At 38.2% G+C, this 12036-nt stretch overlaps 2 protein-coding genes across 3 annotated transcripts in view; one reads left to right on the top strand and one right to left on the bottom strand.

Annotated features, from left to right (window-relative positions):
* Positions 1 to 12036, bottom strand: part of mdh2 (malate dehydrogenase 2, NAD (mitochondrial)) — a 172983-nt gene that overhangs the window by 151285 nt on the left and 9662 nt on the right. The window lies entirely within an intron of this gene.
* The window catches only part of col26a1 (collagen, type XXVI, alpha 1), a 55892-nt gene continuing 44032 nt past the window's right edge, over positions 177 to 12036 (top strand). The window contains exons 1-3 of one of the 2 annotated variants that reach the window (XM_005172722.6): positions 177 to 448; positions 3390 to 3512; positions 3627 to 3730. In XM_005172722.6, the coding sequence (XP_005172779.2) occupies positions 303 to 448; positions 3390 to 3512; positions 3627 to 3730 (373 nt within the window). In that variant the 5' untranslated portion in view covers positions 177 to 302. Of the gene's footprint in view, positions 449 to 3026; positions 3513 to 3626; positions 3731 to 12036 lie in introns of both variants that reach the window. The other variant, XM_073914999.1, reaches the window with a different exon arrangement.

Raw genomic sequence — 12036 nt, 5'->3', positions numbered from 1 at the left:
TTTAATACTCCCTGCGTTTGTTTTGGCGTGTGTTACACCCACACCGTACCTTTAAATACCTTGACTATCACAAACGCATGGGGGATTTTGGGCCATGCCAACTATGATGTAGTATATACTAGATAGTCATCCAATTAGGTTATGAGACACAAGCAGAGTTGTACCTTAAGATAATCGGACAGTGTGTTTTACTCTAGTCAGAGACTGTCTCTCCTCACCCGTCAGAAAGTCCCTCAACTCCTCCGAGCGGGAGAAACATCAGTTAAAGCAAATCTTTGAAAAGAGCTGTTAGACGTCGGACCATGCGGGAGGGATTTTTAATACTCCTTTGTGTTTTCATGTTGGCGCTTCGTCCTTTTAAAGCAACGGCTGTTTATCAGCTTCCAGTGAGGAGGCTGCAGCGCACGGTGTCCGAGCACAACACTGGAGCGAACACTGCGCTCAACAGGTAAACACTGCTCCGTACAATTATTAGAATTTACTGGTCAGCTCGAGTGACGTATTATTTCTAGTTTTTTAAATGTTCCAGATACACTCTGTGTAGCCAATTAAATGTATTCAAATTATTAGCCTACATTTGTATTTGAACATTTTTATGGATTACAGATCTATCTATCTATCTATCTATCTGTCTGTCTGTCTGTCTGTCTGTCTGTCTGTCTGTCTGTCTGCCTGCCTGCCTGCCTGCCTGCCTGCCTGCCTATCTATCTATCTATCTATCTATCTATCTATCTATCTATCTATCTATCTATCTATCTATCTATCTATCTATCTATCTATCTATCTATCTATCTATCTATCTATCTATCTATCTTATTGTCTGTCTGTCTGTCTGTCTGTCTGTCTGTCTGTCTGTCTGGATAGCTATGATTATGTCTACCTGTGTATCCCTACATGAAAAAATACTGTAGCAATTTATAGTAAATACTATAGTGTTTTGAAGCGTTAGTTGAACTATGGTATACTGTAAGTGTATTATAAATGCTTTGTAAGGTGAATTGTTAAACTAACAAATACAGTAGCTTAGTTACTCTACAGTTATCTGGTGCATAATATAATATAGTATAATACTGTCTATGTGTATAGTGTTGGGTAAAAAAGGTAATTCAGATTTTAAGCCTATCTTACTTTAAGCTTATCTTACTTCTTAAATCACAAAAATAACATCATAAACTTCACACTAATTTCATTAAAAAGTATCTATGTAACACTACTGTGTGTGTGTGTGTGTGTGTGTGTGTGTGTGTGTGTGTGTGTGTGTAAAAGTATGAGTAAAAAGTAGCTCTTTTAAAAGTACTCAAGAGTAGTGAGTATTACGTAGTGGCGTAGCGAACGGGCCCGCTGGTCACCTCTCACCTTCAAGCAATCATATGCACCCATGACCCTCTTTATCTTTATCGTAAGCACACCTCCCGGACTTCACTTTGCGTGATTAAAAGCACGCAACACATCCCACCCCACCCCCCACTCCCCAGGTCATCACTTCTGGGGGCCCCACCTTAATTCTTGCGGGTGGGCCCATGCATTTTACGCTACCTAATTTGTGGATGTGTGTAAACGTAACATTCTGTAGTGCATTTAGTTATTGCCAAGCAAGCACACAATGTCATAAGATGCTAATATTAGGTTAGATTTAGGTTGTGATGTCAGGTGATCAAAATTCAATGTCTAGGCAGCATCTTAAGACCAACGTTATTTTGATGTCCAAAAACGACATCAAATGTGTTTAATATCTGGTTAATTTTAAGTTGTGTTGGAAAGTGACCAAAATCCAACATCTAGCCAATATTTTAAACCAACGTCAAATTGACGTCAAATACTGACATTTATTCGTCAGGTATGGCAACTAAAATCCAACATCTGATAGATGTCGTAGTGGTCCACGCAACGTCAAGTTGTACATCATTAGACGTTGATATTTGGTTGATTTTAGGTTGGATGTTGGACATTGACGCCGGTTGGACTTTGGGTTCAGATGTAAACCCGATTTTCATTTCCAAACAAAATGCAAATTCCCCACAATGTTGGGGAACAATGTCGATCTGGCGTCATGTTGACGTCTTGTGCGTGCTGCGTGTTTAAGGCCATTTCGGTATCAAACAGTAAACAGCCATCATTTTCTCATCAGTGATTTGCATCAAAACAGTCTCTGGGTCATTGCATGTAAAGATTTTGGACATCTTCTTGCACTTTCTTTAATGCTTCCTAATAGTTAGCTGCTATTATAAATCGCCCATGACTTGAGGCAGTTCACTATGAGACAATTTACCTTCTATGTGCGATTTGATTGGACAGGAATCACAGGACTGATTTTTAGAATCTTCATAGACAAAAAATAATAAAGTAGTGACTGCAAGTTGAAGGAAAATAGTGGAGCAAAAGTACCGATACTGCACTAAAAATGTACTTAAGGGAGAGTAAAAGTACACATTTTTAAAACTACGTAGTAAATTACAATCCCTGAGGAAAACTACACAGTTACAGTAGTTTGAGTATTTGTAATTTGTTACTTTACACCATTGTATATTGTGTTGTAAACTTGATAATTTGTTAATATTACTGTAGTTGTTTTACCACAGGAACTAAAGAATAACCACAAAAGATCAATCCAAGTACTTTACTAAAGCATGGTTCAGAAACACTAGTATTTACTATAAGTTTTTATAGGATTTTATCATGTGGGCACAGTTAAATTCCAATAAAATGAATAAATTGAACCAAAGCTAAAAGTATTGAAACACTTTAATGCAAGACAGACATTCAGTAGAATAAATTCAACTTCTTTTTATGAAAAAGGTAGCAAAGTATTTTGTGGTTTGACATGCTGTAAAGGTTGAGCCTAGTCTAGACATGTGGAGCTTCATGAAAAGTCTGTGGTATAGTAATGATTTGAAAAAAAAAATGACACAACAATGACATGAATACTGAAAAGTTTACAATCCCGGAATTTTTCAAATCATCTGACAGGAATTTTCCCAGGTTTAGAAACAAAGCATACAACCACAATCTTTTTTTCTTGTCTTCAGGAATGTCTGTCAGACTCTTCTGGGTGTTATATGAATGTCAGGAGAGGATAAATCATTCAGCCTCCTGTGGTACAGGAAAAAAGATACGCTTATGCCACTGAGAGGGTCTCTCGGGGACTGCACTGTATTTCGTCTGGCTTTTGAAGTTTCATGAAGAAACATTATGGCACTCAAACCATTGAAAACAATGCTATTGATCTGAGTTTGTGAAAATAAAATCGGTTTATCATAAACTCTCTACCTAAAGCTCGTCCTTTTCACAATTCCATTGGTTTATTGTGAATTTCCTTTTTCTGTTATATTATTGACTTTACTGAATTCTTATTAGTCTGGTATTTCTCATTATTATTGTTCATTCATCAGGAACTGGTGCCAGTTCACAGTACAGAAGACCGTTTCATGCCAGACACAAAATGGGACTGAGACTGTTGTGCAGCGACTGTTTCAGAGCTGCCGATGGCCTGGACCATGTACAAACCTCATCAGGTACAGAATAAAGAAATGATCTCATAGTATGCACTGGTTTATATTCAGCTATTTGCTCTCAGTTTAACATTGACAACATCTAACAAACCGCTTTGCCTCTCTGTGTTCTCCCAGCTACAGAACTCTTGTGAGACCTGTGTACAGAGTGACCTACAGGAAAATCACTTCTCTGGAATGGCGATGCTGTCCAGGATTTCATGGGGAAGACTGCAAAGAGGGTGAGGGAGCTCATTTCTTGCCGATCTCATGTTCACTGGAGTGTTACTGGAACATTTGAATGAATGAGGAATTGTCAGTGGTGGTGAGACAATTACACTTTCATTAGTGGCAGAAGAATGTCGTGCTAAGATTGTCATAGAGATTTTGAGCTTGGCCTCCTTTTACTTGTGTAAGCAATCGTATAGAAACCACCTTATATTTGAACTATGAACTCACCTACATTGTATTCCCAATACCTAGTAACTACCAAGAAAATGAACGTGGATACCTAGCAATGCCTTAACTAAGAAAACATTAGCATATGTATGTTATTGACAACCACCTAGCTATGATCTAATCAACCAGAACAGTGGCCACCAAACCTGTTGCTGGAGGGCTGGTGTCCTACAGTCTTTAGCTCCAATCCTAATCTAAAACATCTGAACAAGCTAATCAAGGTCGTGCAAGGTTTACTTGAAACCTCCAGACAGGTGTATTGAGGAAAGTTGGAGCTGAGCTCTGCAGAGACTTGGTGACCCTTGAGTTAGAAAATAGTAATAATGCCACCTAAAAATGGACAATTCAACTAGCAAAAATAGACAATTCAACTAGCAGTGCCATAACAACTACCCCAAAGACCATGCCAAGCACCTAGCAATTAACTTATCAATCACCTAGATGAGGGGTGCCCAAATGGGGGATGGTGGGCCAAATCAACGGTTATAATAGGCCAACTTTGGGCCACGAACCCTACTTTGGGCATCTCTGACCTAGATGATCCTGATGATGCCCTAGCAACTACCCAAAACACCATAGAGACCACCTATTAAATCAAGCAACCACTTGGAAAACACTTTAGCATCCACCTACTATGAAACTATGTAACCACCTACAAGATTTAACCGTGCCCAAGCAGCCTTCCTGAAGACCATAGAAAAAACATAGCAATGCCCTAACAATCACCATGAAGACCCTAGAAACCACCTAACAATGAACAGTGCAACCACCTAGAAGATTCTTGCTGTTCCCTTTGCAGCCACCCAGAAGACCATACCAACCACTGAGCAATGGACCAAACAACCACCCAGGAGACTATAGAAATGCCTTAGTAACCACCCAGAGGACCCTAGCAATGTCTTGGCAACCCCTGAGGAGAACCGAGCAATGCCTTAGCAACTACCCAGATGACCCTACCCATTTCAGGAGTTCTCACCTAGCTGATGATTGATAATAAAGCGTGTTTGGCATGGTGTCCTGGGAAAGAGCCCTGAGCTCAGAATATCCTCAAGCCTGGGGCTCTCTCCCGTTTGAAGAGGAGTTTGAGCTCAGGTAGGTCTCGAAAACTCCCCTACATTTTCCGGTGAGGGGTCGAAGCAGTGATGTTCTTGCTGTGAGGCAATAGTGCTAACCACTGGGCCGCCATGCCACCCTATATGGAGAAAAGGAGGAATAGGGATGGAAGGGGGGATTCTTCAAGTCGAAGATGACTGGAGTGGAATACTTATTTATTTATATTGAGTCAGTATTCATCTGATTGGCGCAATATGGGGAGCTAATGTGGGACCAGACATGCTCAATCATAAGCGCGTGATCCTCTCGAAATTAGTTTATAAATAAACCCGCACCTAACAAGAAATAATGCAACCACATACAAGATTGTAGCAGTACCCAATCAACCTTCCAGAAGACCTTAAAAATAGTATATTTATAGCACAGACCAGTGTTCGAATTGATCAATTTGCAACAGACTAGTAGTCAAGTATTTTCAATTGAAAAAAATTGATTTACGTGCAATTACATCTATATTACAAATGCTTGCAACAACAAACTGAAGCAAACTATTATAACTGACCATAATGTTGAATCTGAGATTGTTCCATTTCAACAATACTAGCTTTCGAGAGATGTTTCTCACTCATGTGTTTTAGCTGAATCTTAACATGTAGCATAAAATCTCAAGCCGAATTGCTGCACGTCCCCACCCCACCCTGTCACTACATTCTTTTTTACATGTTGTTAAGCAATGCGAACAGACTCTGAAAGGTGGCACTTGTGTAACAGCAAGGTTTAGAAAGATATGGAGCAGCATGATTCACATCGGGTGTGCAATGTGCACAAATATGAATACTGGTTGGCATATAGACTAAGACCCAATCCTAATTCAACCCATTATCCCTGTCCCGTACCCCGTGTCCCATTTCTCTTTAGCTTGAAGGTGAAGGGCAAAACTCGGTCTTGAAGGGCCGGTGTCCTGCAAGATTTAGTTCCAACCCTAATCAGAAACACCTGGGCTAGCTAATCAAGTTCTTAAAAGGCTTTCTAGAAACATCCATGCAGGTGTGTTGAGGCAAGTTAAAGCTAAAATCTGCAGGACACCGGCCCTCCAGGACAGAGTTTGGACACCCCTGGGCTAAGGAGAGGGGCCAGATAGACCTTGAAACTGAGATTTTTCAGGACCACAGTTGACGTAGGCGTAGGCAAATTTCCCAGAATACACCTGCTACAACGGCAGTATGGCTGTATTCGGAATTCAGAAGATGCAAAAAATAATTTTCTTTGTCATTATTATGAACTTTTACACCAAACAAGCATATGTTTTAATACATTCATAACCGGGCGAGGCAGTGGCGCAGTAGGTTGTACTGTCGCCTCACAGCAAGAAAGTTGCTGCGTCGCTGGTTCGAACCTCGGCTCAGTTGGCGTTTTTGTGTGGAGTTTGCATGTTCTCCTTGCCTTTGCGTGGGTTTCCTCCGGATTCTCCGGTTTCCCCCACAGTCCAAAGACATGCGGTACAGGTTGGGTACAATTGGGTAGGCTAAATTGTCCGTAGTGTATGAGTGTGTGTGAATGTGTGTGTGGATGTTTCCCAGAGATGGGTTGCGGCTGGAAGGTTATCCGCTGCGTAAAAACTTGCTGGATAAGTTGGCGGTTCATTCCGCTGTGGCGACCCCGGATTAATAAAGGGACTAAGCCGACAAGAAAATGAATGAATGAATGAACATTCATAACCGTGTTCATGTTTTACCATCATGGTTTTTAAATAAACGCTAAAATAAAAAACGATAAATTTTGCTATCAATAATCCCTCATAATAACTCCTGTATAAGTAGTTCCACAACATACTTTCACATCTGTCACTCGATGACAATCGAATACCCTAGCAGAAAAGTCTGGTGGCTGGGAAGGACTGTTTTACAGTGTCTGGTATAACGCTAATGTTGTTTTTGTGAGTTTATATAGATGAATATGGCCACGGTGTAAAAGCACAGTACAGTTACAATCTTAAATATCGTTATGATAATGTTATAAATGCCAAAAATAACGCAACTGGAATAACTACAGCAGTCACGATCGTCTGACCTCATATAAAACAAGAGATTGCGATGACATATGATGACGTGTGCAGGTGTTGTAGTGCTGTTTCATTTCTTAGGGGTAAATTTTGAAGTCCTTCCCCTTCACACTCTGTTTCAAGGGCCAAGGGGGTAGAGGTACAAAAATAGAATTGGGATTGGGCCTAATTTTAAATAGCAACTCCTTCACAACTGGGTACGGGGCTGGCTATGACCCAGGGGTTTTGGACCGCTGATTAAGAATCCTTGGGTTGCATCTGAAATCAGGTACCTACTACTACCTAGTACATACTACATTTGAATTTGAATTTACTACACAAACGTTAGAAAATTACTTTCTATATAGCATGTATGTACATAGTATAAATGTAATTCGGACTAACTACATTCGCCATTTGTCATTATCACGTGACATAACCACATCAGTTGCATCTCATCACTTCAATTCATGAATTCTCTTGTGTGGCATCATGGGATAGCATAGCATCCATTGGATGCACGCTTCAGAACCTCACCGGAAAGAGTAGATCATCCTGGTACTTCCTGCATACTATTTTTCGAAAACGATAAATTCGCACATTCTATCGACGCATATGCTGTTTTTACCTTACTATGTAGTATGGAATTATATGATTTTGGACGCAGCCTTTGAGTTCTCTTAGCAGCTACCTAGAATGCCATAGCAACTACTGAACAATAGACCAAAATGAGGACCTTAGCAATACCTTAGCAACAACTGAACACACCCTTGCATTCCCCAAGCAACTATTAAGAATATTCTACGAGAAGATCCTTGCAACTACAGCAGGATGTTATAAAGCACTGACAGGCAAGAAGTTTTGATAAACACCACTCACATTTGGCTTGGCATGGCATGGTGGGTGGTTCTTTTTCCAAATGAAGTCTCTTAGCAACAAGGAGAGAGATCCCTTACATTCAGTCTGTGGGTGTGAATGTGAGTGACAACAGCTGGTCTAACTGTGAGAAAATCAAGCATTTGGGCAAAAGTGAATGTCACAATTGTTTGCCCTCTAAATTCCGTTTATGAAATCCGTTTACTGTATATATATTAGCACCAAACGCTTAAGTGCAAGACATTCACACGTGTATTCTGACATGTGGTATATTAACATGGGGAACATGTATAATGAAACTATCCATGTTATAGGTTTGCTGTCGCACAAATTTGCAATTAAGATTCACACATAATATGAACATTTCTCATTTAATCAAGAGTAAACTTGTGATTCACCAAATTATCAGTTTACACAATTCACATGATTTTAAAATTTTTATTGAAATTTTAGAGCAGGGGTGCTCAATCCTATTCCTAGAGATCTACCTTCCTGCAGATTTCAGTTGCTACCCATATCAAACACACCTGCCTGTAATTATCAAGTGGTGTTCAGGTCCTAATTAATTGGTTCAGGTGTGTTTGATATGGGTAACATCTGAAATCTGCAGGAAGGTAGATCTCCAGGAACAGGATTGAGCACCCCTATTTTAGAGGATTATTTGAGATAAGCTGTAGATTGTAAAATGTTCTTACACTTGTAGTTTTTTCCAGTGATATATTGGTGGCCAGGCGACACGGTGGCTCAGTGGTTAGCACTGTCACCTAACAGCAAGAAGGTCGCTGGTTCGAGTCCCAGCAGGGCCAGTTTGCATTTTGCATGTTTTCCCCATGTTAGCATGGGTTTCCTTCGGGTACTCTGGTTTCCCCCATGCACAGTCCAAAGACATGCACTATAGGTGAATTGAATAAAGTAAATTGGCCCTAGTGTATGACTGTGTGTGTGAATGCGAGAGTGTATGGGTGTTTCCCAGTACTGGGTTGCAGCCGAAAGGGCATCCACTGTGTAAAAATTGGTAAGTTGTTGGTTCATTCCGCTGTGGTGACCCCTGATGAATAAAGGGACTAAGCCGAAGGAAAATGAATGAATGAATGAATATCGGTGGCCATATCGTTATCAACAGACTGCAATCTTTAATTTTTGGATGAATTATTAATTACATATTGTGTAATTGCCTCTTGTTTTGGTATTCAGGTTTTAAAGAAAGGTTTTAATTATATTTACTTGCCAAAATGTCTGTTATCAGCTTCCAAAGTATAAAGAGTAAGTCAATTATCGTTATTAGTATTGTGCAAAATATCCATATTGGTGCATCCATAACGGTTATCTTAGTTCATTTATTCCTGGGGTCCATTCTTCATACTTGAATTACTCAATTAGCTGGATTTGAGTATTGACGATTTGACATGACCCAGGATTGTCTAACAATTCTTCAAAACTCATCCCAGAGTTGTCATAGCAACAGGTCTGGTAGCTCATATATATATATATATATATATATATATATATATATATATATATATATATATATATATATATATATATATATATATATATATATATATATATATATATATATATATACAGAAAACTTGTGCAATCCCCAATCAGAAAAATAAAATTACCAAGACTGTTACGGGGTGGTTCTCGTGTACTATTTTAAGGTACCAGCTTTAGTACAATTTGTGTATGTGTATTTACAAAAGCATTTTGATATTAGTAAAGGTGTCTGCAACTTTTATGAAGTATCAAATCACCGTCATATTAACTGTCAAAACTTGTTTATGACTGCATAAATGTATTATTGCTTTTAAAAAGTCACATATTGTGCATTTCTATCATCATACACAAATTGTACTAAAGCAATCTAAAAAGTACACATCAAAGTTTTCTCTTTGCACTACAAGGTGGCAGTCTTTGTACTTTCATTTCGGGGGTGCAGATTGCATAAGTTTTATTTATATATAACTTTATTTATTTTACTAATAACTATAACTTTATATAGGTTTAAAAAATTAAGTATTTTCCCAAGTGTATATAACTACTACTGTAAGAAAATATCAGAATTCGGTACATACTTTCTGTATTATCTTTGCCTGAATTGAGCCGATCTAATCCTGTTTATATGAATTAAACCTGCTTCCGACCAGGTTTGAGCTAGCAGACCTGTTGCCATGACAACAACTCTCGGATCAGCTTTGAAGAATGAAACAATCCTGGATCACATCAAATCGTCAATAACCAAATCCAGCTAACTGAGTAATCCACGTACAAAGAACGGAGCCCAGGTCCACTACTTTCATTTTGTTTTCGACTGATCCTAAAAATATGAAAAAGGACAGTTTTATGATCTTTTATGCTCTGAACTTACCGAACATCCAAAACAGTGCCGGGGTCTGCTGGCCTAAATGTATTCACTGTGTTTATCGCCCAATCTTGAGACATTATATTCAGTTTTGGTTCATGTTGCGTTCAGTTTTTTTCTCATTATAATCACAGTGTTGCCATTAAAAGTTCTTTCTGACTCGCTTTACTGTTAGTATAAAGAGATTATCATAATGAAAACCAGCACTGCTCTGGGTCTTGCATATATAATACGTTTTAATTGACGTTGAAATAAATAGCCGGAGGAAAATATTTTGAATTGGGGGAATGAGGCAATTCTTTTGATTCATTTTGATTCATTTGACACAGCGCAGTTAGATGTGGTAGAGGTCACAAGAGTCCAAATAATTTCTGACCCAATAAGGATTATTTACTCATGACACACATTCCCATGTTTTTCTGGATGGAGATGTTTAATGAACCTCCTCCCCCCATCAGCAGACAAACCGGCCCGTCTGCGGTGTCTCTTTTCAGCTCATCCCCCCTGTGAGATGAGGATGATTTAGTTTGGGTCAAGTCCAAGGGCGCCATGATCTCTGACATGGTAAATAAATCAGAAATCTTCCTTCTTCATCCCTTTCTCCTTCTTCCTCCTGCCTTTTATCCATCTCCATTGGGCTCATAGCTTCAGCCCGAGGCTGTCGATCCCCTGGGTCTCAGGCCCCTCTGTGTTTGGTTTATTTAAGTACATATTTTTGGAATTTGGATTGTGACTCACAGTTGAACAGCTCAAGTTAGGTCAAAGTCAGGCGTGTGAAATCTCAACATTTCCAGTTATCATGTGTAATGAGGCCTGCATGGTGAAGAATGCTGTGTCTGATTTTGCTCATGACGTACATTTCACAATTTGTTACATTTGGATGATAGGAGTTTATAATTTTTTTGTGTGCTTCTACATGTTACAACAGCAGCTCTTTTAGAAACCTCATTAATCTGCAAGTAAAATTACACATATTTTGATGCAAATGCTTTGCTCTCAATAGCAAAATAATTACAGCAAAAATGAGAAAACAATTAAAGAAGTGTATCATATTGCAATTTGGATATATCTGCACCAGATCATCTACATTATGTTGACAGATGAGACGTTTATAGAGTGTAGACAATGTAAATCTGGCAATGTGAGACCTTTAAATTGATAAAAAGAATTTAGCATGATACAATAATATTACATTATAGAACAGCTCTTAAAACTGCTATAAACATAAACAGCTTTAATATTTAAAAACAACTTTTAACTTAACAATGTTAGGTTTTAAAAGTACTTTAAATGTCAAACTTTTTAACAAGCAGTTTTAAACTTAATTGCACTATATATTTTTAAAGTTTTTAAAATGACATCGAACCTAAAACTATAAAGTTAGCTACAAATTTTTAAAACTGCTTCACAATTGAAATTCAACCTATTTAAGCAGCTTCAAACTTTTAAAATCGTTTTAAACTTTTAAAACCGATTTAAACTTTTAAAATCGCTTTAAACTTTTAAAATTGCTTCAAACTTTTAAAACCGCTTCAAACTTTTAAAACCACTTCAAACTTTTAAAATCGTTTTAAACTTTTAAAATTGCTTCAAACTTTTAAAATCACTTCAAACTTGTAAAATCACTTTAAAATTTAAAACCACTTCAAACTTTTAAAATCCCTTTAAATTTTAAAACAACTTCAAACTTTAAAAACCGCTTTAACTTTTAAAAACCACTTCAAACTTTTAAAATCGTTTTAAACTTTTAAAAC

This window comes from Danio rerio, chromosome 10 (genome assembly GCF_049306965.1).
Source record: "Danio rerio strain Tuebingen ecotype United States chromosome 10, GRCz12tu, whole genome shotgun sequence".
Lineage (NCBI taxonomy): Eukaryota > Metazoa > Chordata > Actinopteri > Cypriniformes > Danionidae > Danio > Danio rerio.
This window is presented reverse-complemented; position numbering and strand designations above follow the sequence as displayed.